This window comes from Cyrtonyx montezumae, unplaced genomic scaffold (assembly GCF_038088225.1).
Source record: "Cyrtonyx montezumae isolate F1298 unplaced genomic scaffold, pur_monq_1.0 scaffold_3, whole genome shotgun sequence".
Lineage (NCBI taxonomy): Eukaryota > Metazoa > Chordata > Aves > Galliformes > Odontophoridae > Cyrtonyx > Cyrtonyx montezumae.
This window is the reverse complement of record NW_027072034.1, coordinates 108,783,453-108,810,151: the sequence shown is the minus strand read 5'-3', so window position 1 is coordinate 108,810,151 and position 26,699 is coordinate 108,783,453. Positions and strand designations below refer to the sequence as shown.

The window sequence follows — 26,699 nt, the reverse complement described above, 5'->3', positions numbered from 1 at the left end:
AGGGGTTTTGCTGAAACACAGTGATGTGACTTTGGCAAGAACTTGAATTAAATGAGCATGTATTGTTATTCACAAACTTTCTGACTATCCAAGGCCAAGCTTGTACCATGACATTCTGGGTTTCCTTTTGGCTGATGTCAGGTTGTTTCAACACATTTCAAGAGCTTCATCCAAGGATTAAAAACAGAACAAGGTAACTAAGAAAAATATTTGAAGTATTCCACTAGAGTGTGAGCTACGCTTTTTATTTTTTAAATGTAAGAATCAGAGCCCTTGGGGAGGAAGATAAGAATGAAATATACACCCTCTAGTGAAAAATTGTGCTGAATTCCTTATTTTATTCAGTAAACAGAGGAATTAATTTAAGCATTACCAGAGGCTCAGAACAAATTGTTAAAGAAAGCAGAAGAAAAAAAGCCTAAAAATGCGTTTATTTGTCTGTATGCTAGGTTTCAGCTCTGGAGTGTTTGTTATCTATCTTCATGTTCAAAAGTTCTTTGTTCAGAATTTAAAACAAAGTCACTTTGCTTTTTAATCCGAATGGAAGCATCAGAAACATAAGTGGGTTTATTTACAGTTGCAGATGAAATTTCCAAAGAAAAGCCCAGGAGGTTTATTAAAGCTGGAGCTGGGAAAAAGGAAAAAAAATAAAAATAAAAATAAAAAAATAAAACCAAGCATGGACACAAAAGACAGCATTGGCAGCTGGGAACGTAACTCTCCTGAGACAGCCTGAGGGAAGAAAATATCTGTAAAGAGCAAAAAAGAGAGAAGAGGAAACAAGTGGAGTCAAAGAAGATTGCTGGACTAGGAGCTGTAAAAATTCATAGATTTGCTAAACCCTGTATGTAAGCCAGCTGTATAAGTATCTAGAGTATATTGTTTTTAATTAGCTAAAAGTGGTTGTAGAATTGTGGAATAAAAGGAAAACATGTAAATTAAGCCACACAGAACTAGAAAAACGTATCAACAATTGTATAAGAGAAACAAACTGGGCAGCTGTCTCCAGTTCAGCATTTTATCACTCTGGAAGCTATTTTATTGGCACAGGGAAACAGCAATGAAGGGAATGAGGTCACTTCAGGACATGATTTATTTTGAAACTGCTCTGTATGATATTTAATGTAAGCACGTTTCACTGCACCACAAAGAATAGTGCTACTTCAGAGAAATGTGAAGCATGACGTTTTTCACCAGAGGGTGGTGGGCATGGCACAGACTTCCCAGGGCAGCAGGCACAGCTCCAAGCTGATGGAGTTCAAGGAGCATTTGGACAACACTCTCAGAATCTGATTTTTGGGTGGTCCTGTGTGGAGCCAGGAGTTGGACTCGATGATCCATGTGGGTCCCTTCCAGCTCAGGAGATTCTGTGATTCTGTGATGCGTGCATATCTGCAGCACTGAGTGGTGAACCATGGCTTCATCTTGTACAACGTGAACTAATGTTTTTTCACTTCTTTGCCTTCAGGAAAGGGTCTTCCTGTGCAATGAATGCGTGATTATTTCATTAGCACTGAAGAGAAAGACTTGCACAAGAGTAAAGCTGGACTCCACAATAAAAACAACAGCTTAGGCTGTGGGTTATGGCTCTTGCTAAGCAAATGACAATGAACACAAGTCCCTACTGGTACTGACATCTCTATTTTTTTATCTTTCCAAGATTTAAACTGCATGCCACAGTGTCTCAGCATTCAGTCTGAACATGTCATTTCTAAACAAAACTGTTGCTATTCATATCACAACTAGCATTCGCACATAGAAATGCAGCAAGATTTTGGCACCCAGGGCTTATCTCCACTGCAGAGCTAAATTAACATTATAATGTTGTAATTTGAATGTTGCCTTTATTTTAAGTCCTATTCATATTAAAAAAAAAATAAAAACTTCACTCAAGTATGATGTAGAATAGAAAATAAGGGTAGAAATTAGTTGGTGCTGCCAGACCTCATGTAACTTCCCATAATTCCCATGTGTGAACAAAGGTTAATTTCTCCCAGAATCCACAGTAAAATAGTTTGCAGAACAACCTCATGCACCTTTTCTGCTGCCTGTAACCCAGGCCAAAATGATCCCCACAGCCGTCTGCCCCAGAAATCTGTCAGAAGCTCCCATTTCACTTCTTTTCACAAAGGAGCAGCAAAAGAAAATGCTTTGTTGTTGTTGTTTTGGTTCATGTTTTTTTATTTTGCTTGAAACTGTGGTTTCATGCCTGCTAACATGCATCTGCACCCTGCCAGACCACTCAGCAGCACAAACTTAATCTCGATAATGTTTAGGCACATGAGTGCATTTCTGTTAAATCAGACAGAGCACATTATGTGGTTTTCACTGTCTTATCTATTAACACAAACTTCACATCATCCCAGGAAACCAGATGATATCTGATCTCTCACAACGCATGAAATTAACCCATTACATTACTCTGACCTGAGCTGGCAGAAGGAGCACACAAGAGGTGACTGTGTGCTCTGAGGTCATGCCATTACAGGTGCCATTAGGAAAAACCAAAAAGCAGATGGATTGCAGTGCAAAAGTGCCTCAGGCATGGAAGCACACAAGCCAAGATGCTAGCTGAAGCTGGTAATTTTGTAATGGACTTGCACTTGGCATTCTTGACCAAATTCTTTGCCACCAGCCTATGGGGGTGTACAGCTGACAAGAAAGATGTGATGACCTGGCATACATGCAACCACACAAGAGTTACAGCCAATTGCTCTCCCTCACACAAGGTTAACTCAAAGTGAAGTGACTCAAGGAAACAGAAAAGAACTACACCTGAATGCTAAAAAAACTGCATTCCACAGCACAGCTGGCTGCTGGACCCGAGTGCCACCAGCAATGCTCTGCGCCATTGCAGCCCTTCCTTACAGGATGCTACCACCTGGTGGTCATGCTGCTTCCATGCTGCCAACGTAATAACAGTTAATCCCATTTTCCTCTGCTCCAATGGAGATAAATAAGTTTTAGTAAAAGAAAAGCAGCGCACTCAGATGGCCAAGAAGGTATAACAGCATCGCAGCTTGTATCAGGTTGTGCCAGGGGAGATTCAGGTTGGAGATGAGAAAGAATTTCTTCTCATAAAGAGCAGTGCTGCAGTGGCACAGGCTGCACAGGGAGGTGGAGGGAGTCACCGTCCCTGGAGGTGTTCAGGGCCACGTGGATGTGGCACTGAAGGCACGGTCAGTGGGCATGGTGGGGATGGGCTGGAGGTTGGGCTGGGTGCTCTTTCCAAAGTCAGTGATTCTGTGATTCTCTAATTCTAAGCTTCAAATCCAGAGTGCTGTGGGACAGCTGTTCTGCTGCAGATAAAGTATCGTGGCGAAATGCATGACAAAACCTTGTTGAAGCATACGTGAGGATCTCAAAAGAGCACCTACCACTCCATTTTGCAAACACAAATATAACTGATAAGAAAGGACAGCCATGAGCATCATAAAAATAAATGAAGTATTTGTGAAGAGCAGTTCACTGAATATCGAAGTTTTAATGCATTCATCCTGAAATCCTGACATCCCTGATCCACGCAGGAACAAATTAACACGAAGAGTAATAATCTGCGAGACAAAGCTAAAAGTCAGCACTTGAAATAAAGCTGCAGCCAACACCATGGTTTTCCCCAAGAACACAAGTGCACATGGCACATGGCCACAGCTCAGCCCACGCTATGCCCCGTTCTGGGTTCTGAAAGCCAATCATGTCCTGAGCACATAAAAATGGCTCAAGGGGAAAAGGTTAGTGAGGAGTCCTAGTAACAAACCATTTCTGCTAGCATCACAGGCTGCTTGCCTGCAAAGCACCAGGGCTGCTCTGAAAGTAATTCATTACATTGGCCCACGAAGTCAGAAACAGATAGTAGTGGTAAGACAGGAGGGACTGAACCTTCTCCCACCAATGTTTTGTTGCTGTGTGACAGATGGGCAGAGGGGCAGTCTGACAAAATGGCATCTGGCAGAGAAGTGAAGATGAAGCAAAGGTGTGTCACTGAGTTCCTCCACATGGAAAAAATAGCACCCATCAACACTAATCAGTGCTTGCTGAACAGTTACGGAGAGCAACAGTGGATGTGAGGACAGTGAGGCAATGGGTGGTGTGTTTCATGCAGTGGCAATGGTGATGCAAAAGTCAAGCCATGTTCTAGACAGCCATGCAGATTTTTACAAGCGCAGAATGCAGGCTGTTCATTGCTGTCAAAAATGCATCACTTATGCTGATGACTATGTGGAAAAAATAGTGTTTTGTAGCTGAGAATTTCCTCTTCAAAACAGTGTTATATTCTTTGTATCTCTTGTAGTTTCAATGGAAATAAATAGGAAGCATTACTTTCTGAGTAGCCTATGTACGTTTCAGACTCTTACTGTATGAAGGACTACACAAAGCCTGTCCTAAGAGCTCATCACTCATTCTGTACATACCACTGAGAGCATTAGTGAGCAGAGTAAACGCCCACACTTTCTCTGTGTTTTTATCTGTGCTTTAGTTTGTGAATTGTCTTCAATTGTTCACTTTAAAAGCAAAGCTCTTGATCAGCTATAGGACTATCAGGTTTTTAGAAACCTTGTGTCATACTTGCAACCGTGGTAAATGTAAATGAGAGCAATAAATTAAGCTGAGTATGTTTACCAGCTGTGAAAGAGATTGGATGTTAATGACATTCATGTTTCAAGAAAGTAATTTTTTTTAATTGATTGTGGTGTTAATTAAAAGGAGCTAGATTAAAAAACCCAGAAGAGAGGAAAAGTCCTGTCTGTCTTCTCTCTGTGTGCTTCAAATCTAACCCAGGTTAGCAGACTTATTTTCATAGCCCACGAACAGTTTGTATGCGAGTGGCTCCTGTTCAATTCTTGCCAAGTGTTAAGCTTCAAATCACCAATATCATGTTCCTCATTTCCCTGTCCTAGCACTTTTGCTTTGGGATAACTTTGGCATATACATGCATTTCCACTGCCCTAGTGATTCCTTTCCATTGCCTCTCCTGCTCTTCTGCTATTAGACTCTGATGAGTTGGATCAGAGAGGTAATTTATGTAGTTGGAAAAACAAACATTTTTTCTTATATAAACTTTTTTTCTGCCTTTTCACCCAATCGTATGATTGCCAGTACTGCACAAGAAAGGCACTGGGAAACAAGATGAAAGAAATCATGTCTCCTGTGAGAGGCAAACTAAATGACTGTAAATTTGCCCTAATTCGTATCTAAGTCATAAAGTAAGCCAAAGCAGAGGTAGCTCTTCTTTCTGAAAATAAAGAAAGAAGACACTATTTTATGTTAGTGTTTCATTCATGCTTCATCCCTGGAGGCATTCAAGTCCAGGTTGGATGGGGTCCTGGGCAGCCTGATCTGGTGGGTGACAGCCGTGCCCATGGCGGGGGATTGGAGCTGATGATCTTTAAGGTCCCTTCCAACCCAAACCATTATGTGATCCTATGATTCTATGATTTAATTATTTATTTATTAGGATGAAGACTCCCGTAACTCCTGTGTGGCAGAGGACAGTCAACAGTGCACAGTTCTTCCAGGTTGCGACCTTTCCAGCTATTCCTCTCCATTTTCCCTGTAAGAACAGTGTGGGAAGAAAGGAGAGGGAATAAATATCCATGCACACATAGCTATCAAAATGTAACCAAAATTAGGCTAGACCTAGTCGCTTTGTGGTTCTTAACCTAGGCAAGTGATTATCTCAATCCCATCCCACAATGTGCCTTTGTCTAGATTTGGTATTTGATGAGAGAAGAATCTGCTAGAGTTAGATAATCAGAAGAGTTTAAAAATGGGTTCATCAGTTTTGTTTTCAATTAATGTACTTTTCACGTGTGGAATCATCAACACTCAGATCTTTATGTTGAAAAGCTGTGGTTTGTTATGATGTTCTTTTGTTTGCTGTGAGGAGAAAAAAACAAACAACAACAACAAAAAAAAAACAATCCCCATGAAGTCGAACTCCTGTCTTTTGTGCTGTCCGAAGTAGATAGTCTGAAGGATGAGGTGATGCTTTGAAAGGTGACATTTCATATCTCTGGCAAAGAGAAGTAATTAACTCTGGACAGTGTAGTGGTTGGTGCACAGTAACAGTCCCAATTTTCCAATTACTATTTTTTTTCAGCGCCATTTCTCTGTCTGTTATGTTTTCATTCAAGTGGCTTCTCATTACTTGGAAGGGTTTCTTACTGGCAAGTAAAGACGACCTCCCACCTCCTCTAAGTGCCTCCAATTATAGGATTCTAGATAGCATCATTACCTCTCCTGTCATGCTAGCAGTACATTGTTGGATAGACTGTATGATAAGCTTTTTAGGACTAGGCCATTCATATAACATGGCACAGCACAGATTTTGGCTGATGCATTGTGATTGTCAACCATATCATAGTAAGCTAGTAATAAAAGCAATAACAACACCAAATACCAAGATTTTCTGTGGGAAACCAAGATATTTCCTGCTCTTGTGCTTTATGGTTTAATGAATTAAATGTTAATTCAATGCTAATTTGAAATTTAATGTGATTTATAGGCTGGAGCATTGAATTTACATTTCACTCGGATGTAATTTTATGGTGCTATGCTTAATTATGCTAATTTCATGTAGATAATCTCTGCAGCCTGTTTCTACTTGAAAGAACAGAAGAGATTGATGTGAGGGGTCTTTCACTTTCCTACAGATTCTGTTTATGCTGATATTTTTCCAAGGGCAAAACAAATACTGTTTCCACTTGATTCAGAGGTGGTGGTGCCCCATCTGCAGGAGCTGCAGAATCCATGTGACTCACCACCTGCAGGTCAGCTTTCCCAGGTGTATTGGCCAAACCAGTGTGAAGTCACCAGGGACAGAATTGAGCACGTTGGTAAGTTATGGAGTCACACTCAAAATCTTGCCCATGAGCAAAGAGGAAGCACATCTTACATGAAGAACTCATTGCTAGTATTACTGAAATCTTTAAGAGATAAATCATTATTAGTCCAGATATAATTGCTACAGAAGAATTGAAAACGGTAGCGTGGTTAAAATTGCTACTTATATGCTTTACTTGCCCTCTTTTCGTGGCTCCCCTTCTCACTCCTCCTGTGGATCCTAAGGACAATGGTTTCATTCCACATGTTTAATTCTGGTGAAGGAGAGGGGTCGCATGCTGTGAACTATCAGGCTCTGGAGTCCTTTACTGGGAGAAGTACAAGGTTCATATTCATGGTGTCTTCTTCCTTACTCTGGGATCCAAATGACTTTGAGGGTCATTTTTATATGTGTACTAGCTTGTTCTTAAGACCTTTCTCTCTTTTTTTCATTGTCCTGATGCTCTATATTATATCTGAATTTACCTATGGTATTCTTCACACGTTAGATATTATTTCCTTATTCTCTTTGTTGTGCCCTGAAATGAGTTTAGGCCAGCTCCAGGTCTTTAGGTGACTCCAGGTAAGTTGCTAATAGCCGTGTGGTCTCCACTACCAAATCTGTGCCCCTCCAGTTATCATTCCATGCCAATGTTCCTCTGTCACATTGTATGTCTCTGCTTCTCAAAGCCTCTGCTATCATGTCAGGTCCCTATTTCTCACACTACATTGTTCTGGTGAAGTTGTAAATACCTAGGTTATACTACACAGAGTTACACAATAGTAAAACAAATTGGCCCAACACACCTGATGAGTTAAATAAATTGCAGCTAAACCAAGTGAAACAAAGCTGCAAGTGGATGAAGACAGAGAAAGCCTGACAATCTTCAGTCTTTATGACCTGTTACTAGCAGTATCAATGCTCTATTTCATGACTATATGATCAGCTATAAATGACAGCTAATTAGTGCCTTTATGTAGTCTGTACAGAAGTCATTGTTCAAACCTATTAAGTGATAGTGAAGAGTTTATCACTTCCTGTGCTTTATAAAAACAACATGTTACAATGTGGATGTAATCAGGAGAAATCAGAAATGCACAGAGGTGGCACTGAGTCATTTATGCCCTTTTGCTGTTATGTTCAATGGAATGGGACAGACTGTTATGAGTATTGCAGCAAGGAAATGTCAGCTGCCAGAATGTACCATCAGTCAGTATTCAGCAGCTCTTCGACATGCCAGGCAGATGTCCCGCAAGTTACCGGGACATGCTGCACTGTTGGTGTGGTCAGCAATCAACAACTTCACTCTGTAGATGGAATGTCTGTTTTCTTAGTAGTACCATGTGCTCATAGAGAGCAATACAGGAAATCAGAGTAATCACTGAGTAAACAAACTGTACAAAGAATACAGATGAGTTTGCACAGCAGAAGTTAGATACAGATCGATACATGCTTTTGTTTGCAGTCACAGTAGAGATTTGTTCACACGTCCAAAAGATGAGGCTTATAAAGGGGCATCGCTATTCCTTTATGTGTAACTAGAATAATAGGGTTAACTGCTTTTCAGGGTGTTCTTCATTCTGTAAATACAGTCTTTAATAATACAGTCTTCCTGCTTGTAGTCTTTCCATGTGTTTTCTCAGTTTCAGATTGGACACCCAGTAGCCCTGAGCCTCTGTACACTCCAATAGGTTTGGAGATGATGCCATCCTACCAACCTCCTGACAAGGGCACTGTGATTTACCTAGGAGAAGAAGGTGAGAACACCCAGAGGAATGTTGCTCTAAGCTGTGGGTAGATTAAGCATCTGCTTAATGCCAATATTTTATCTCCTTAGTGAACCTAATGCAAAGACTAATTAAATCAATATAGTTTTTTATTGGTTTTTTTAGCACTTGAGAATACACCCCTTTCTGATATATAGAGAAGAAAATTATTCACACAGAGGTCTCATCAATCACACATTCTGCTTGTGTGGTTTCTTATCTCAGAAGTCCAGCTCAGTTCAAGCCATTGTACCCAGCAACTAACAGTATGAAATAGCTAAAATGAGCTGTTTATGAAAATGTGAGTGGGAAAAGATTACTTAACATCAAGCCAGAAGAGAAAATAAAAAAGACAAGAGCTGTATGCAGGGTCACCTCTAAAGTCTGTGTTGGGAGAAATTTTATTATCCTGTTTGCTACGGTTGTTTAGCTAAGATTTCCAAACAAAATCTAGCCAGATTGGATCCTTGCTTGATTATATATCCTTGCCTAAGTCTGGCAAGGATTAATTGGACTAAAATGAAGGAGGTTAGTTGCCCTGTTCCTCTATCATTATTTGATTATTAGAGGGGTTTCTGTGTGGGTTTTGTTTGTTTGTTTGTTTTGTTTACTAAGTTGATACAATTGCATTAAATCAACAGGGAGCTTCAGGCAGTTGGTTTTGGCCCTGGTCCAGTTATAAACAGATAAGAAGGGATAGTAATAGTTCTGCAATTCTAGGATTGAATTAAAAAAATTCAAACTGGTTGTGGCCTGCACGTTTGCAGATGTGCAACGTGTCATGGCACGTTTGCAGATGTGCAAAACTGAAAGGTAGCTGACATTCTTCCTGATGTCAACATATCTGTGAAGGCTTGCAATATGCTGCTAAAGGTTTTCAGTATGCTGAAATACACCATCATTTTATCTAGAAATTCACTACTTCTGTACATGATGTTATCACGTACTAGCTGGTTGTTAACATTTGATTTGGAGGAACACATCATACATCTTTCCTGCCTTTTTGAAAACAAAGATAGTGGTTTCTGTTTCAGTCCATTAGTTGATGATCTTTAAAAATGTAACTTTCCGCTTTCTGGGATGCAAACCTCCAGGCTGGCAGCTTCACCATCCAAATTTCATTTTTAAAACCCTAACATTCTTACAGACCATTCATCTCCAACTAGAAGACCTACAACAGCAGACTGACTAGCATGTAACGAGCCATTGTATCCTGAGGGAGGCAGCAGCTGCACTCTCCTGTGATTCCAACTGAATTTAACTTCAACAGGAACGAGGAGTTACTATTGGGCCAGGGACTGCCTGCTGCTGAGTTCCTGCATGCCCTCCTAACATCTAATTTAGGACGGAAAAAAAAACAGTCCAGAGATGACAGGCAGAAAAATCAATGTACTATGATAGACATCTCAGATTTTATTTCTACATTTCATTATGTAGCACTTGTCTGAAACAGGTGTTCAGTTCACAGTACAGTGAAGAGGGCTTCACTGGATTGACTGCTGAAGCATTTTTTTTTTCCCTTCATGTTAAGGAAGAGTTTAAAGAGGAAGCGGAGGGCGGAGAAACTGTGGACAGAATTTCAGCTATACAGTAATTATTCAAAGGGGTATTCCAACCAACAAAGCTAACAATTCTTCTCTAATGATTCAGGGAATGAAAAAATCTTGGCTTTGCTTAGCTTTCTTAAGTCACATTGTCAGAGCTTTTCTAAAACAACAGGAAAGTTCTCCAAGTGCAGCTCATGCTGTCTCATTCTGTGTAGTCTTGCTGACTCTGGTCCTGCCAGCGTCACCACATGACACTGCTGACTTCTGCAGTAGATAATCTGGATTCCTGGCTTTCAGCAGAGGACACAGATCTTCTTTCTCTATTTTGTGGATGCACTTCAGGGGTAGCAAGAAGTTTTGATTACTCCAGTAATCACTTTGGTGGCAAAAGCTTTGCTGCTACATTGAGCACCAATACAGTGTAAGCAAAAGAACTCTAATTATTGCCTTGATCTGTAAAGAGAGGATCCTCGATGGATAAAATTATGCGAAGAATATTCTGGAGCTTAAATAACTTCCAAGCCAAAAAATATGCTCATGGCGTATCTAGCAGTTCTGTGTTTTGTTTTGTTTTAATGAATAGTACTAAAGAAAGTTGTGCATCTCATCTAAGGAGAGTTAACATAGTAGCAGAACAGAGCAAAGAGGAGTTGGGCTGAAAATGTATGCTAAATGTGGTGTGAAAACACCACTTATAACATGAAAGTAATTGCTCTTGATTTGGGTGTCATCTTAAAAAGTATTTAAATACAAAGATTTAAAAACTCACGGCAGCAGTTAGGTTTTCTTTGCCCAAGCTCATGCAGTTACAGTCAGATTTTAGGCTGGCAAAAATCCATAAAGTTGAGTGGGAATGGGCAGCAAAATCTTACTGCTATTTCTTTTACACTTATCTGAAGTATGTATTGAAGCTCAGCTACATGCAGCTGTCTGTTTCTAGAAGGAATTTTCAGAAGGATACATGTATTCCCTAAAATGACTCCAACTGAAATTAAATGCATGTCCCACTCCTCCCACTAGCTAACACAGAATCCTACTTTATGTATTCCCAAATGAGAGGTCTCTTCCCTGTGGAACAGATCTTCCATCAGAAAATGGACAATACTCTCATCTTTGAAGCACGGTTTGAGAGCAGTAATTTGCAGAAGGTCATTAAAGTGTAAGTTTGTAATCTTTTCTTCTTTAATTATAACAGAGTTATTGTCAAAATTGTTATTACCTGTTGCCTGCTGCCATCTTCTGAGCAGGATGTTTCTCTGGGTTTGTCACCTATCTTACACAGCTGAATAAGCTTCAAACAGAGTTCCAAATAACCTTTGCATAAAATGATCTGATAGGCATTTTGTAATACTGAATAGTATAGTCACCCACACCAATTGTCTTAAACACGTGCTTTAAAGCACTGTGTAGAGAACTTATTTTAGAAGTCTTAGTTTTAAGTCCTAAGAAAAACAACAGTTGTATTATTGACACGCTTCATGCAATTAGACATCATTTCCTGGCAGCTGTGCAGTCTTTAAGTAGTGACAATGTACATCCGCAGGATTTGCACTAGATTGTCTGTGGCAATCATGGCAGCCTGCATTGCTCGATACTGAACTGTACTGCAGTGCTAACCAGCATCACAACTGTTTGCCTTTTTTTACCTAGCAGGAATGAATTTGAGTACCAGCTGACCCTGTGAACTGACCTCTACACGAGCGGGCACATGCAGTGGTTTTACTTCCAAGTAAGCAATACTCAGGCAGGGATGCCTTATTGCTTTATTACTGTTAACTTTACCAAGTGTTACAGCCTGTATAGCCATGGTTTGCGGCCACTGTTGTACTCAGAAGTTGATGCTAAGAAGCACAACATTGGCTGACGAAGAACAGGAAATGTAATCAAGTATTACAAAAACAATTTGAGCCAAGGTGGACGTCAGTATTTCTCACTAACGTGGACATTTCAGTTTCCTCATGACAGAGACACCTGCTATTTTGCCCACTGGCTATCCTTACACCTACTCCAACCTGTGGGAATACCTGGTGGCCATCTCTAAAGATCCAATGAAGTCCAAGTTCTGCAAGATTCATGTTTTGTGCCATTCCCGGGCAGGAAACATAGTGCATGTCTTAACTATCACCAACCTCCCTGAAAGTGGCAAGCATACAAAGAGAAAGGCTGTGATTCTAACTGCAAGAGTCCTGAAGAAACCAACAGTTCCTGGATAATGAAGGGCATTCTGGATTACATTCTTGGTAATTCAGGCAAAGCTCAACAGCTCCATGGCACTTTCATCTTCAAAGTGGTACCAATGTTGAATCCAGATGGTGTGACTGTGGGAAATCACCACTGCTCTTTAACAGGTCACGACTTGAAACGCAAATACAAATCAAAGGTGAAGAAAAGTTATCCTTCCATCTGGTATACCCGAAACATGATCAGAAGGTAACCTCAATTTTCTTCCCCATTAAAATGGATGATTTTCCTGTCCAGTGTCTCTCTTTTAGTGTGACTTCTCTATGTCCATTTCTGTTTTGGTATTATCTATCTCTTTACCATGTACCCAAGCCTTTCTAACTATTTAGTTTCTATCCAGTTCCATTTCAGAGCAAGTTATTTTTTGCTTCAGTATTGTGTAGCTTTCTCTGTAACTTTTCTTCCTCTTCTTGGTTACAGGTTATATCTCCACAGTGAAAAAGTTTTCATCAAAATATTTTAGCTTATTTCTTCTCATTGTCCTCTATCAAGATCTTATCAAAATCCTAACATCTCTCTAGTTTTCTTTATTTCTGGCATACAACTATGTCCTAGAATTAATTTAGATTCAGAATAGATCCTAGCCATCCATCTGACAGAAACTTTGACTTGTCAAGTTTGCTATTTGTTACAATACATCTGATTCCTTAGGCAGATTGAAGGCACATAAACATAAATACTCTGGATATAAAACTAAATTTCCAGGCAGTAAAGTAAATCTTCAGCTAGTAATCTCTGCTAGTAAATCTCTCTGGTTTAACTTTTGTAATAAATTGAAACAGATTCTTGTGAAGAAAACAAACAAACAAATAAACAAGCAAAAAAACAGTGTCACAGTAATTGCATTCAGTGTTTTCCATTCAGTGCTGGTTACATACAGTTTTAGATAACATTTAGATAACATCTGTTTACCTTCAAGTAAATGCTTTGGCATTTAAGTCCCTAGCTTGAAGGAGATGAGTACTGTGCCTCTCCTTTTCTGTGAGAATTTATCTCTGTCTTACTATATGAAGACAACTTGCACTTGTGAGTCCCCTATAATTAGTATGGATTATGTGTTCTGACATCCTACTGACCTTCAGACTCAGCTAAGACAGACACGTTTATTATTGCTTCCTTGCTAAGAAGCTCCACAATGGATTTCTAACTCCTGTCCACAGCAGAGCCCTGGGCAACATGCTGTGTTGTCCTCGCATCTTTCCTGTAGGATTCTGCTTTGACAGGGACTGGACATCAAGGATGCAGGTTGAAAAAAGACAAAACAAAGCAAAAACAACAGTATGTTTACCTGCAGATTTTCTTCTAAAAGGCTAGTTATGTGATAACACAAGGCAAAATTATGGCACAGCATAAAAAAGATAGATAAGGGAAAAACTATTTACAACATCACTCTGAGCCATTTATTTATCCTTCAGTATCATAATTGTATAGCATGTGTTATTTTGCACATGTATGATAACAAAAGAGCAGCGGATATGAATTAGGGTTTCATCTGCACAACATGCTACAGATGTGGATGTATGTAACTTAACCTGAGGTTAAAAGAAGAGGATAAGAGGGGAGAAATGGCAGAGTGGAAAAAAAAACCAAAACCCACCATGTATGTAATCAGGGTACAGAAGGAGATTGGGGGAACTGTATACAAAACAAAAGCAAAACAAACAAAAACGTGTGAACATGGAGCTTTGAAAGATGATGCTCATCTTCTGAAACTCATAAAGTCAACTAAGCTGTGAAAGCTTATGAGCACATGGATGAAGATTGCTGATGCATACCATCATGCCTTTTTGCACTGACAAGTGTTTTATCCTGGAGAAACTGAGCAATTCTGCATAGTAAATGTTTAACTTTGTGCTCAGAATATTAAATCTTACCAATTTATTGTTCTTTGGGTTAAACATGAGCTAAAATGTAACATATTGACTCAAACTAGTATTTCTGAGGTGGAGGGAAAAGCACACTTCTAGCAAAGTATTCTGTGTTGTCCCATACTTCAGAGTGATGGAAAGCATGATATTTTTCTGTACTGTGACACCCATGGTCACAACAGAAAACAAAATGTCTTTATGTATGGTTGTGAGAAAAAGAAGGAACCAAAAGCACTGCACTTGCATCCATGTGCCTTTCCACTCTTGCTGAGCAAGAATTGCCCAGAAAAGGTAAGCAAATGTCAGGTTAGAAATGTAGTCACCTGAAATTTCAGACATCAACGAGGATCCCTAAGTTTTCTGTAAGGATAACTTATTTGTTAAAAGGCTGCCCTTTACCCAGTAAAATAATCTTCAATTTGCTGAAACTAGGAACGGTAGAAGTACAGAGTAGTAACTCCTTTAAAATTCCAGCACTCCTAAGTATGCCATGCTGAATTAGGTTATAAGCTTAGCAGTTTTTAAAGAATGAAAAGAAAGTAGAACAGAAGAATGTCAAAGTAACATTACTTAATAATGTGAAAAACTAGCATTAAATATTATATCTTCATATCTCACCTACATATAAGATATCTATTACCATATATATAATATATACAATTTAAAACAAGTAAGCTAAAGAAGAAAATTTTCTTCAGGTTGAATCTTTTTAATTTCTTCTGTTGCAAATTGTGTCAGAATCACCATGTTTCTGTAAGATATTTCAACTAAAAATATTTTTATTAGGAAATTACTGATACTAAAATATGTCATTTTCCAGCAAGATCTGACTGGAGTAAGCTTCTTTTTGATCGGAAAGATGGCAAAGGTTCGGTAGTACACAGCACACGAACCTATTTGATGTCTTTGCATACTTGCAGCTAATGTTGCTTTCCTCAGATAAAAATGATAAATGGTGCTTGTGAGCTCCAGATAGGTTACATCAAACTATTGGTATTAACTCATGAGAGAAGAGCTGTTCCGAATTCTTAGTACATTTGTATGTTGGTACATTACAGGATTTGTGGCAACTCATCTGAGCAGCAGTCCATATGAACTCATTTAGGACAAGTTAATACAGCTGCATAAAAGTTGTTACAGAATTCTCAAATCCTTAAAGTAAATTGAACACTGTTGTTTCACCTGCATCTCCATTATGCCAGTAATAATACTGATTACTCTGAACATCATGCAATATTCAATGGTAGATTGAAAACTCACAATTATTTCTCTGGTAGATAGGATATACAGTATACATATGTATAAACTTAAAATGAAATTATCGCATCTTCCTATAAAATTCCAAGATTAATGGTGTACCTGTCTTTTAAGTTCTCATTCCCAGACTGCTGTTTCAGAATACGAAAGAGCGAGTTGTAATGTGGAAGATAGGCATCAACAACAGCTACACTTTGGAAGAGTCTGTTTGTGGCTCTAAGTTGTGAGAGACAATTCCCTGTAGCTATTGAGTAAAAAATCATCAAATAAGACCTTTCCTTCTGCTTCTTCAAGGAAAATGTTAACTTGAGCTACCAACTCCGTCTTGGTGTTCTCTCTTACTGGGTAGAAATGAATTGAAGATAAGATCTGGAAAAAATACCAAAACTACAGTATTCATCTGGTGACCATTCAGGCCACCGCTAGCATTATTACATTTGTACTGTTAAACAACAATATTGATAAGTGGCAAATTAAAAGTAGAAACTAAAAATATTTGTATGGGAATTAGCTATCAGGAAGAAAATCCTTGGTAAAAAGAAATACAGTTGGTGTTGAAGGTAATATAATACTTAGTTAATCTTCTATGAGTAGATAGATTTCTCCAAATAGGCAAAATGACAATCCATAATGCTATCTATATAATAACCTTCAGTCATAGACCTATTTCTATCTTCTTTCAGTTACGGATACATGAGTTTGCAGTCAGCCACTATGCTGACACATTGCAGCTAGCAGTCAGCAGGATGACTGACATTTCCATTCCTGACTTGCTCCTTTTGATGTGCAGGCTGGAGACAAAGCACCCATTTCAATATCGAAGACTTGGAGTCAATAGGACAGCATTTCTGTGATGCTCACTTGAACTACTCTGTCCATAATAAGGTAAGGAAAGCCCCTCAGAGGCTTTTCCTCCTGCTTTAGTTCATCCTACCATCACAAAACATAATCCTCTATGGGATTACAGTAACAGTAAATCTGCTAATAACTTGAATTGAAGCATATGTGGTTTTCTTATCATTATTTGTGCCTGAAGGAACATGAGAGAGTTGTGAGACAGCAAGCTAAGGTGAGCTCCACGGTCCTGAATTCTGATGCATTTGACTGGGATTGCAGGTAATTTAGAACTATTAAGATATACCACATTATTTTATATGCTCTCTGCACCTTGTAAATAGTGAATAAAACTTCAGTAGATCTTCTCTGAGAAAACATAAATGAGTCGGATTTATCTCATCTTACTTCAGGTGGTCAGAGTATACAAATCGAAAGGTGATTTTCAAAACTGGAGCTGAAATGCAAGGAAATAAAAAGAGACACAAGATCTTAATGCACCATTAGAGAACTGAGGGAAAGCTCACTGGGAACAAAGAGGATAATGCTGTGTGGGAGGGCTTGGAGGAGGAAGGCATGTGAAGTGGAACTAAAAGAAGGCCGAGCAGAAGCAGATGTCACCTGCATAACCTGGATAAATCAGATCTCTTCCAATAACCAAGTGTTCTCTAAGATGACTATGATTTTTGCAGGTTAGCTGTAAAATTAAATGTAGATCTGGCAGACAGGTATTTAGAACACAAATTTACATCTCTACAGCTAGAGTTACTATAGAAGACACCTAATGGTTGGCACGAATGCTGTAAAACACTGTTTGCAATCATCAAATCTAGAAATTAAATAAAGCAATGCTCATCTTTTACAGCAGCCAATCTTCTGACAGCTCAGACTCCTATGATACTGCTGCACACCGGCTAAAACTAGGTACTAATTTCTGCTATGAATTTTTATTGACTGTTTACATCTCTGACCCAAATGCCACTGACGAATAATCTCTAGTGACTATTAGCCTCTATTCTAAAGAAGTTTGGTATTTGGTCAGTGAGAACAATAATTAGCAAATGAATTAGATAGCTGATAACTGTAAAGTGCTTACATAATCTGCAGAGATGAAGTCCAAATTAACAGCGCAGAGCAATAATGTTACTTAATATCTTAACTCAAATTGTCCAGAAGGTAGTGGTATAATTTCAAAGACAGGCAGATTTATACCTATCAGATTCTGCCATGCAGCAGAGCAAGCAGACATAGGATAAGGGTGAGGAGGGTGATGTCAACTCTTAGCATAAAAAATACTGTGCAGTGATGTCAGCCACACTTTGCAGGTACTTCATTCAATGTTCAGGAGTTGTGTTTTCCTCTCACACATACAGACATACTGTATCATACTCCTGCTAAGTGCTGTCAGCACATTGCCTATTTCCAATTTGTAGACAAATCTAGCCTCAGATTTTACAAAGTGCTTTCACTGAATGATAATGAGACCCTTTATTTTCCTGAAACAACTATTTGCTTGCTGCACAAGTATGGACCAGAATCTTCCTGTCCTGTTTATTTCTTTGTTGTCTGTGATTGCTATAATAATCCTCAATATGTTTACTGTAGTGAAGCAAAACAAACTTTTGTGAGCCTATTACTTTCTTAGCCAACAATAATAGTTCCCGTAAATTGTTACTTCCTGTTTATGTCACAGATACCATAAGCAACAGTAAAAAGGGAAACCATAGTACTAAAGTTGTGTACTAAGCATGAATAAAACTGAAGAGATACCCTGTAGCACTTCTCAAAACATGCAGATAGGCATTTCAGATGACTGGGTTGGTTGATAAGTTGCTTGACTTGGGGTTTTGGACCTAGTTTCAGTTATGACCGATGGAAAGAAGATGCAGACAGGTAAGCTGCGGTGAGTCTTGTTTGTGCAGAGCCCAGCAGCTCTACTCATCCAGAGACTCACCTCTATCCAGAGTTTAAGCAGTTTCTTCACATGTGAGGGATAAATCCACACAGGAATATTTTCCAGGGCTGCATTAAAAAAAAAAAAAAAAAAAAAAAAAAAACGGAGCTGGAAACTTGAGAGCTGTGTGAAAAGTTTGCCTAGAAATCCGACTTTTTTTCCAGGGCATTTGCTAAAAATAACCTTGTTTGTGTCAAAAAGCCCACCAGGCCAGTCAGTGGGATTGATTCCTTTTTTTTTTTTTTTCTGATGTCCCTGAGCACTGTTTCCTTGTTGTCTATAAATGGCGCATAAAAACCAAGTCATGGTTGTTTGCCTGATGCCTGTCACAAAGCTGCACACGGAGCTGGCTGCCAGTGATTCTTGTGTAGTTTATCATTTACTGCTGCAAAACATTGGTGTGTTGTATGCTTCCCAGGGATTGTGATTAAAGGCCTTACAATTAAATCTATCCCAGTGACACTACAGACGTGTAACTCTCTTGTGATTTCAGGGACTTTCAAACTCAGAAGTAGAATTGGAAGAGTGTAACACAGCTTTAGATAACTGAAGTCCAGATAAGCACAGAATACCACTGCAAAAGATTAGGGTATCACTTCTCATTGTTTAGGTAGACTTGCTTGGTAAAATACATAAAAGAAACTAGAAGAAAGGAAGACAGGAATGCCTTGCTAGGAACAGAAGCTACAGGAGAATATTTGGTAAAGCTTAATTGTTTCAGGGGCTGTACCTCAGGCTTATCAAATGGCAGTCAGCTGTCGTTGGCTTTGCGTGCCAATACCTATAAAACACCGGTAGATATGGCATAACTGTTAGCTATGTAGGGCTGCACTAGATCCTTTTCTGTAATTTATGAAACAAAGACTTATATATCCCATGTAATGAAGTCTTTTTGTTGTATGATAGTAGGAGCAGAGCACATCAAACTAACACTATAACAGCAGTAAGATGCACTCAGAAAGTAACAACAGTTTATCAAATGAGTTTGAATGAGCAGTACATCACAATTATTGCTACAAATTTCTTCCTTTTATCCTCTCATCCTCGTGGATCTCCTTCAGTGTCTAAATTAACATTTTTAGATCTAAAGTCCTAGAGAAATGTCCATTGCTGTTCTTGGTAGATTTCCTACAGAAGTTCTTTAAGGCATTTGGATAAAGTGGTTAATGGAATATCAAAGGTACAGTAGAGGTTTTGATGGAATTCATGCTAGAGCTTTCTGGAGCCCTCAACTGCACTGTGTTCATGTTCAGCCTAGAAAACTACACGGCTCTCAGATCTAAAACAGGAGCACTGTTACTGTTGCCTGTTGCAAACTGTCATTTGGAAAGTAGTCATTAATGTTTTGAAGGCTGATGGTCTCTTTGTATACATATGTTATAACACTGTATGTTATAATGCTAACTGCTTTATGAATGCTTTCATTAGTTCAATAGACAGACCAATGCTTTCCATGCTTTTTGCATTTTATGCCAGTCTTTCCTTTGAGAAGCCCAAACACTGGAAAAACAAAGCAGAGCCAATTAATACTCCCGAGAAACCCTGGTTCTCCAGGTTCCCAGACTAAAAATAAACCTCCCATACAGAGTAGGAAGTGAGGTCCCTTGTCAGTATGATATGTTTGTGTCCAGGTTCGTAAATATTTGCTGAGCAGAACAGCATAAGGAATTCTATCTTTAAAAGCTTGCTCACATATATTCCTTCTGCCATTGTGATCATGGTGTTTACTTACAACTTTTTTTTTTCATAACTATAATATTCCCTCATTAATCAAAATGTTACATACTATTTCTGTGCAGAAAAAAAAACAAACTATCAGGAGATCCCTTTAAGACCATTGCTAAGGACATAAGTCAGGAAAGCAAAAATGTGAGCAATTTTCATCCTAATAGAAACATGCTGTGTTCTTTTTGTGATAACAGACTGATTTATGCCAACTTAATTCAACCACTATAACTATGAATGGGCAATTTTGTCACCCAAAGTTGCTGACCTAGAACCATCATTGTTCTTCACTGACAACTGTATCTAATTTATGCCACAGATTTATTTTAGAATGGAAATATTAACATAAACAAGTTTGAGACAGAAAAAAAACGATAAAATTCTGTCTCAGGAGTTTATTATTTGAATGGAATATGCCTTGGAGCTGGAGCCTATACCAGCTCCTCTTCAGTCTCCAAAATCACTAGCACACCACTCACTCAGCTTGACTTATTTCACTTTTAATGTCATTGAACAGGACTTTTCTCAAGACCATTAAAACATTTTCTGTTGTGTTTTCCAGTCTAATAGAGAAAAAGGTAACTGTGAATTCTAGGAAAACAAGCAACACAGTTTTAATTAACAATGGGATTATTGCCAGGCTCCAGCTCATGTTGGAAAACACTCATGTTGGCAGTATTCAAAAGATGTCTTATGCCCCTCTTTGCCATTTTGAGGCAGTACTTAGCACATGTATTCAGCTGGCCTAGATACCATCCTATGGAATTACTCTTTTTTAAACATGTCACTTCTCCATTATTGTTATTCAACATCATACATAACTATTTAGAAACTGTGAGCCTCATTATAGTTGTCAAACACTTAAAAATCCTAATTGAAACAATTGAGTCTAATATAAAGTTCCTACTTCCACAGAATTAAAATGAATTTTATTTTTAAATGCTGAGCACCCAAAAACTTGAAATGTGAGCAGAAATTGCTGAGTTTTTGAGTTTTTGGAAATCAGGCCAAGTACTGAATTGTCAACTTGCCTTTTTCCTGGAAAAAAAAAAAAAGAGAGAGAAAAGCCTGGTTCATATTAACCCTTTCCCTATTATTTATTGAGCACTCACGAAGCTTCCCCTGTCCTAATTTAGTTGTGTACTCCCAGAACAAGCCATAGAGTGGATAACTTATTAATGATATGCTTTTCTCATTCATTCTGTTGGAGCTTATTAATAACTTGTTTGTGTTTCTGTTCTCTCTCTCAGACCCCAAGAACTGAAATCCAACGTAAGATATTTCAGGACCTTGACCCAGTACATAAACATTATATATTTATTTTAATTCTTAAAGTCTCAATTAGTCTTTTCTTTTAATCTTATCTTTTTTTCTTTTAAAAGACTGAACATAAAGAAAGAAAAGCAAATGTTCCAAAAAGATACATACAGAGTCCTTTGACTGGGATTTCACTTGGTCTCTGCTGTTGGAAGAGCTCATTTTCCTTTATTTTAAACTATTTTCATCACATCGCTACATTCACCTTTACTGATTGGGAATAGTCTCATTGGAGAAAACTTGAGGCAACATCAAGAGCAGATATTAACACATTTAAACAACTGCCTTGGTATATACTAAAAGACAAGCTTTTATGTTGCAGTTACACAGGGATAGAGCTTGGTAGTATTTCTGTAGAGCTTTAATCACAGAATCACAGAGTCAGAATTATAGGGGTTGGAAGGGATTTGCTTGGCAAACACAAGAAAGGGGTTGTTTGCAGTGCCTCAAGCATGAAGCCAAGGTCTTGAGATCCTTACCCCGTGCTGATGCTCCTGTGCAGACCAAGGTGGCCGATGCTGTAATGCTGTCTGCCTCCACAGCCAGCTATGCCCCTTCCTGATGCCACTTCCCTGTTTTTCAGCATGAAGCAGCAGCTTGCAGGAAGGCACTGAGGACAGCATGCACTTCTGGGAAAACAGCAGGCAGTTGCATTTACCAAGCTACCAGTCAGAGGAGCAAGGAAGACAGCGGCTGTAGGTTTGTCATACCCACCTCCCTGGACCCCAGTGGATGCGACTTTGTTCTTGTTTCTGAATTCCTGTCTTTTTTTTTTGGTTTTTTTCCAAGATATACCCAATGCTATTCTGCCCTACTAGACTACTTTGTTTGTGTCTTGGAGAACTTAATCAGAAAACAAGCAAACAAAACCAACCAACTGAACAAAAAGCACTGTGGTAGCTGGAAGCTGATAAATATTTAGTTTATGAAAGGGTTTCTAGGAAGACACATGAGTTTGCTGCATTAGAGAGGGAGAGAGGAGGTGAAAAGTAACTCCCAGCCTCTAAGCTTGGGCACAAATAACCGCAGTGGTGATTGAGTTCTGCAGCACACGCAGTATCTGTGCTTTTGAACGTTATGACTGTCAGGACTTGCCTGCAAAATAGGAGACTGATAAAGAACTTGTGTACAAATTGGTGTTCTTATAGTCCTGGGAGACTTTAAATCACTTTCTTCCCCAGCTGCAGCTGTTCCTACCTATTAGGAATTATGCCCAAGGGTAAAAATGTAACAGATCACATTCTATCTAGGCTTTCCTGGAACTGGGTTGCTTAGAGGAAAGATTAAAAAAAATCCTGAATCTTACTCCCCTGTTTTTTTGGCTTTAGGTCTGGACTGCTCCTCAGAGGTTTTTTTTTTCCTACTGTTTTTGTTATAATTAGAAGGATGTGTAGTGAAGGTAAGTGCTTACATGTATATGAGAGGAAACAACTTCTAGCCTAAGGGTTGCTGTGACACAGGTACTTTCATCCCACCTGTGCTGGGCCCTTGTTCAGCTGCTGCCTGAACGCAGTGGCATCACCAGTCTGGAGGCTGCCGTGCTGCTTTCAGCTCCTCTGGCTCTTCTGATGCCCCAGGGCATCCTGTTCTCACTCAGCCTGTTCTCCTGCAGTGAACTCTAGCATCCAAGCAGCTAGTGATCTGTCAAGATCAAACAGATGGCTCCACCTCTTCTCTACCATTCCCAATATTGCTTGACAGGCATAGCTTGACTCATGCAGTGGAGATGTTTGCAGACACCACACATAGTGCAGCCAGGTGCATTGCTTTCTGAAGTGAATGGGTAGCAGTCAGCCTCTATGGTAGCCTAGCAATTAGTGCTCTTAATCATAAGACAGACAGCTGTTACTTTTAAATTTAGTTCAAGGGATTCAAACTTGCATATGTCACTTCCCTGTAGTACTCCATAAGTCCCACTCTCTTTAGCTCTGGGTTTCCTTTCTTCTCTCATTGTTTAATAGAGCATCTAGACTTGTTGATATTAGCAAATCGGTCAGAAAAAGAGAAACACAAAGGAACACAGGAGGCCACGTGACTTGCTAGCTTCTCTCCATCCTCCTCATAGTCCCTGCGCTGAAGACTGTGTGTTTACTCCATCAGTCATCTGAATGGCCAATGCTTGCTTGCCTTGGAGCAGAGACTAGGACTGAGGGCACACTTCAGCAGAGCTGCAGACTTACCACAAGATAGTTCTGTTGCCTTTGGCATTCTCACTCCCTGACATATAGTTATATCCATAGCAGAAGAGTTCCACCAGAAGCTGTGTGGAGTGATTCTGTCCTGAAATAGACTTTGTTTGGCAATAGATCAACAAGGGGATGTGACGATGTGAGTTGGAATGAGATCCATATGAAGGAAGTCTTAACCCCCACAACTTACCACCCTGAATCTGAATGTTAATCGTCTAGTTTGATGTCTGTAGGTGTCTGCTTACAGTAACTTATTACAATCCTTACTAGCCACAGCCATCACTTAATCTGAACTGGCCAAGAAAAAATTTGGGTGATTCATTTTGTTGTTATTTTTGAGAAATATGACATGCACATTGAGTATTTATTTTTCTTTACAGTAAAATTGCCAATGACAGCCTCTGTCAAACAAGTAGGAAAATATTTCAGGTAGGAGAGTATTATTTTCTACAAACCTTTAATTTTTTTCACAAGCTGGAGTGAAAGAATGATCACAAGCTGATTTCTGTCAGACTCATCTCCTCCTTTTTATATTCTTCTGATATTGTGCATCATTTTTTTCATTCACAAACCAAGACAGCTGTCCTTTGCCACTCCATCGCATGGTGCAGACTTCGGTGAAAGGTGATTTTAGACAAGAAGAGAATCCTTCTTTCTCCATCCTATCTAGAGCACCAGACCTCCTCCTTTAGCTTATAGCTCTCCTTTCACCAGCTTTACTGGAGAGGCAGAGAGAGGCACAGGCACTGGTCTGATGCTTTGTTCAAAGAAGGGATGATTTGTGCTGCCTTGGGAGAGAGGGAGGAAGGGAGAGTGCGCATAGTCATGCAACTAGAAAAGAACAGTGAGAAAACAAAGGAGCTGGTGACACAGATAGTCCAAAACAGACATGTACTAATTTTAGTACATCTGTTTAAAAAAACAGCATTGTCATGGTTCTGTTATATAGATGAATATGAGCATTCCCTTTGCTTCTAGGGTGTGGCAATTTGACATTGAACAATGAAGGCAGTACGCTATTGCAAAACCTTATGGCAGTAATACTAACAATGAATGTTCATTCCTTAGTAGAACAAATGTACTGTACCTTCCTTAGTGTACACTTGGCTGTTGTTTGGCAACAGTGCAAAGTAGAGTTAGCTGGCTAGTTAGATAGCTGCAGATCCTGACAGAATTGCCTTGTGAAATAAGGCAAATTCATTTGTTAACATTACGTAATTTCAAAGATTCTTGTGTGGCACCTTTCAGCTCAGGATATTTTTACAAATGCTTGAAAAGTTAGGCTTTCTACTGATAAAAGAGGGAAGAAATGTCTTGGTGTCTTTCTTTACTTCTCTGATGGCAAGGTAACCCTCTGCTGCTTCTGTGATGGGTACTTCTGTCTGACTCAGAAAAGGGAGTGTTATAAGGGCTATATAATATTGGCACTAGTGTCCTTAATGCAGTGTGATGGCTTGTGGTTCTGTAAAATTTGAAATAAAGTACATTACTTCTTTTTTTTTTTCTCCTGTGATTCTTAGAAAAATGGATTCTATGAAATGCATGAGACAGGAGTTTTACCTGCAGTGATTTTGTCTTCTACGTCATCATCCTTCATATACATCTTGTCGTGAATTTGTATGGAAATAAAATATTTTTTGTCCTTACTTCTGTGTATTTTAACTCTGAGAGACTCGCCTGTAATACCAACAGCAATTGTGAGAAGTCATTTGTGCCACAGGAGTCAGGAAAAAGTGTATTTTGTGACATAATCCTATCCAGGAGAGAAAATTTCCATTCATCCAGCTTTATTTTAATCTCTCAGAAGACAAATAATGGCAAGAGTGTCTCCAACTCTTTACAGATGAAATTTCAGTATTTAAAAGGTTTCTCAGTTACCGTTCTATTCTAAAAATACTGAACAGCAGGATTTAGCAAAGCAGTAGGACTGCAGTAGCCAGCAGTAATAGTGCTGGAAAACTCCTTCATGTAGTTGACAATCTATGGAGGATATCAGAACTGGTGTTAATGGAGCTTTCCAGCTGAGACACTAAATGGCCAGAATATCTTTGAGAACAGCCCATGTAAAAGTTTGAGAAATCTCAGCCTAATGACGAGGGATAAAGCCTCTGACCCTGCATTATTCTCCTTCTGTAGTTACTGGAGATCCCATAAAGGGATGCAGATTTGCTTTTTGTTGGTTTTTTTTTTCTCCTTTTTGACTCAGGTCATGATCGTGGTGCAAAGAGTGATTTCAAAAAGAGGAGAGGCTCTCCTCAAAACCCACACGACTCAGGAAAAACAGGACAGCAAGACAAGCTGTATATTTTAGGAAGAGCAAATCCTGCCAGGCACAAAGCACATCACAGTTCTCTCTGCCATTACTGCCTGAAGCAGAGAGCAGACAACCTGCTGCAAAATATCAGGATGTATTCTGGAGCCCCAGTTCTTCAACTAACAACAGCATGTGAAAGAGTCATCTATGAGAATTACTTAAACAGTTCCCAAAACTTTGACTATGGATTATGGCTAGCGGAGAGGGAGTACGTAACCTGCAGAAACAAGCATTCTTCTTGCCCTTTTATTATGAAAAATTGTTCACACATAGTTGATCAGTGTGCTTATGAAGTTTCTCTCGCCATGTGAAGAATTGTCCCAAATTCTAAACCAGTTTATCTGGGAGTATAAGGCATCATTTTTGTTAAACTATACAATACTGATTTTGTGGGGCAGTGTCCACTTCCAGAAGGAACTATAGGAATAGCTGAGTGTCACCTACCTGCCTCAACACTATCTGGAAGTTTTCCTAAGATTCTCAAGGAGAAGGATTATTCATTGAGCAGCTGAAGATACCATTCACTGATCATAAGCCATGAGAATCATTTCCCTTTTCACCAACAAATAAATTTTACATGCAAGAACATTTGACATAAAATCCATATACAGATTATGGAATTCCTTGCTAAAGAATGTTGTGGATGTGTGGATGTTGTGAATGTGTGGATGTGTGCAAAAAAACCTGCATGGATTCAGGTAGACATGTGCCTTAAAAACAGACCATGGAGAGTTTTTAAATAGACAAGCCACATATGGTCTAGGAAATGTCCTCAGGTGACATGAGTGAGGACAGAGAAGAGCACTTGGAAAAGTATTGTGTATGTTTGTTCTATTTCTACTCTCTCCTCAGCATCCACACAGA

General features: G+C 39.1%; 1 protein-coding gene across 1 annotated transcript; it reads left to right on the top strand.

Moving 5' to 3' along the window:
- Positions 1-2,990: 2,990 nt before the first annotated feature.
- AGBL3 (AGBL carboxypeptidase 3) lies at positions 2,991-25,971 on the top strand. Its single transcript, XM_065740886.1, is given in 22 exon segments — positions 2,991-3,002; positions 5,456-5,516; positions 6,654-6,836; positions 8,473-8,580; positions 11,166-11,295; positions 11,787-12,126; positions 12,128-12,317; positions 12,320-12,566; positions 14,350-14,536; positions 15,617-15,650; positions 15,653-15,725; positions 16,291-16,387; positions 16,539-16,618; positions 17,202-17,260; positions 19,579-19,585; positions 20,090-20,159; positions 21,266-21,313; positions 21,916-22,027; positions 23,902-23,950; positions 25,184-25,386; positions 25,728-25,763; positions 25,766-25,971. Coding segments are annotated over 22 exon segments (2,532 nt in total).
- The last annotated feature ends 728 nt before the right edge of the window (positions 25,972-26,699 follow it).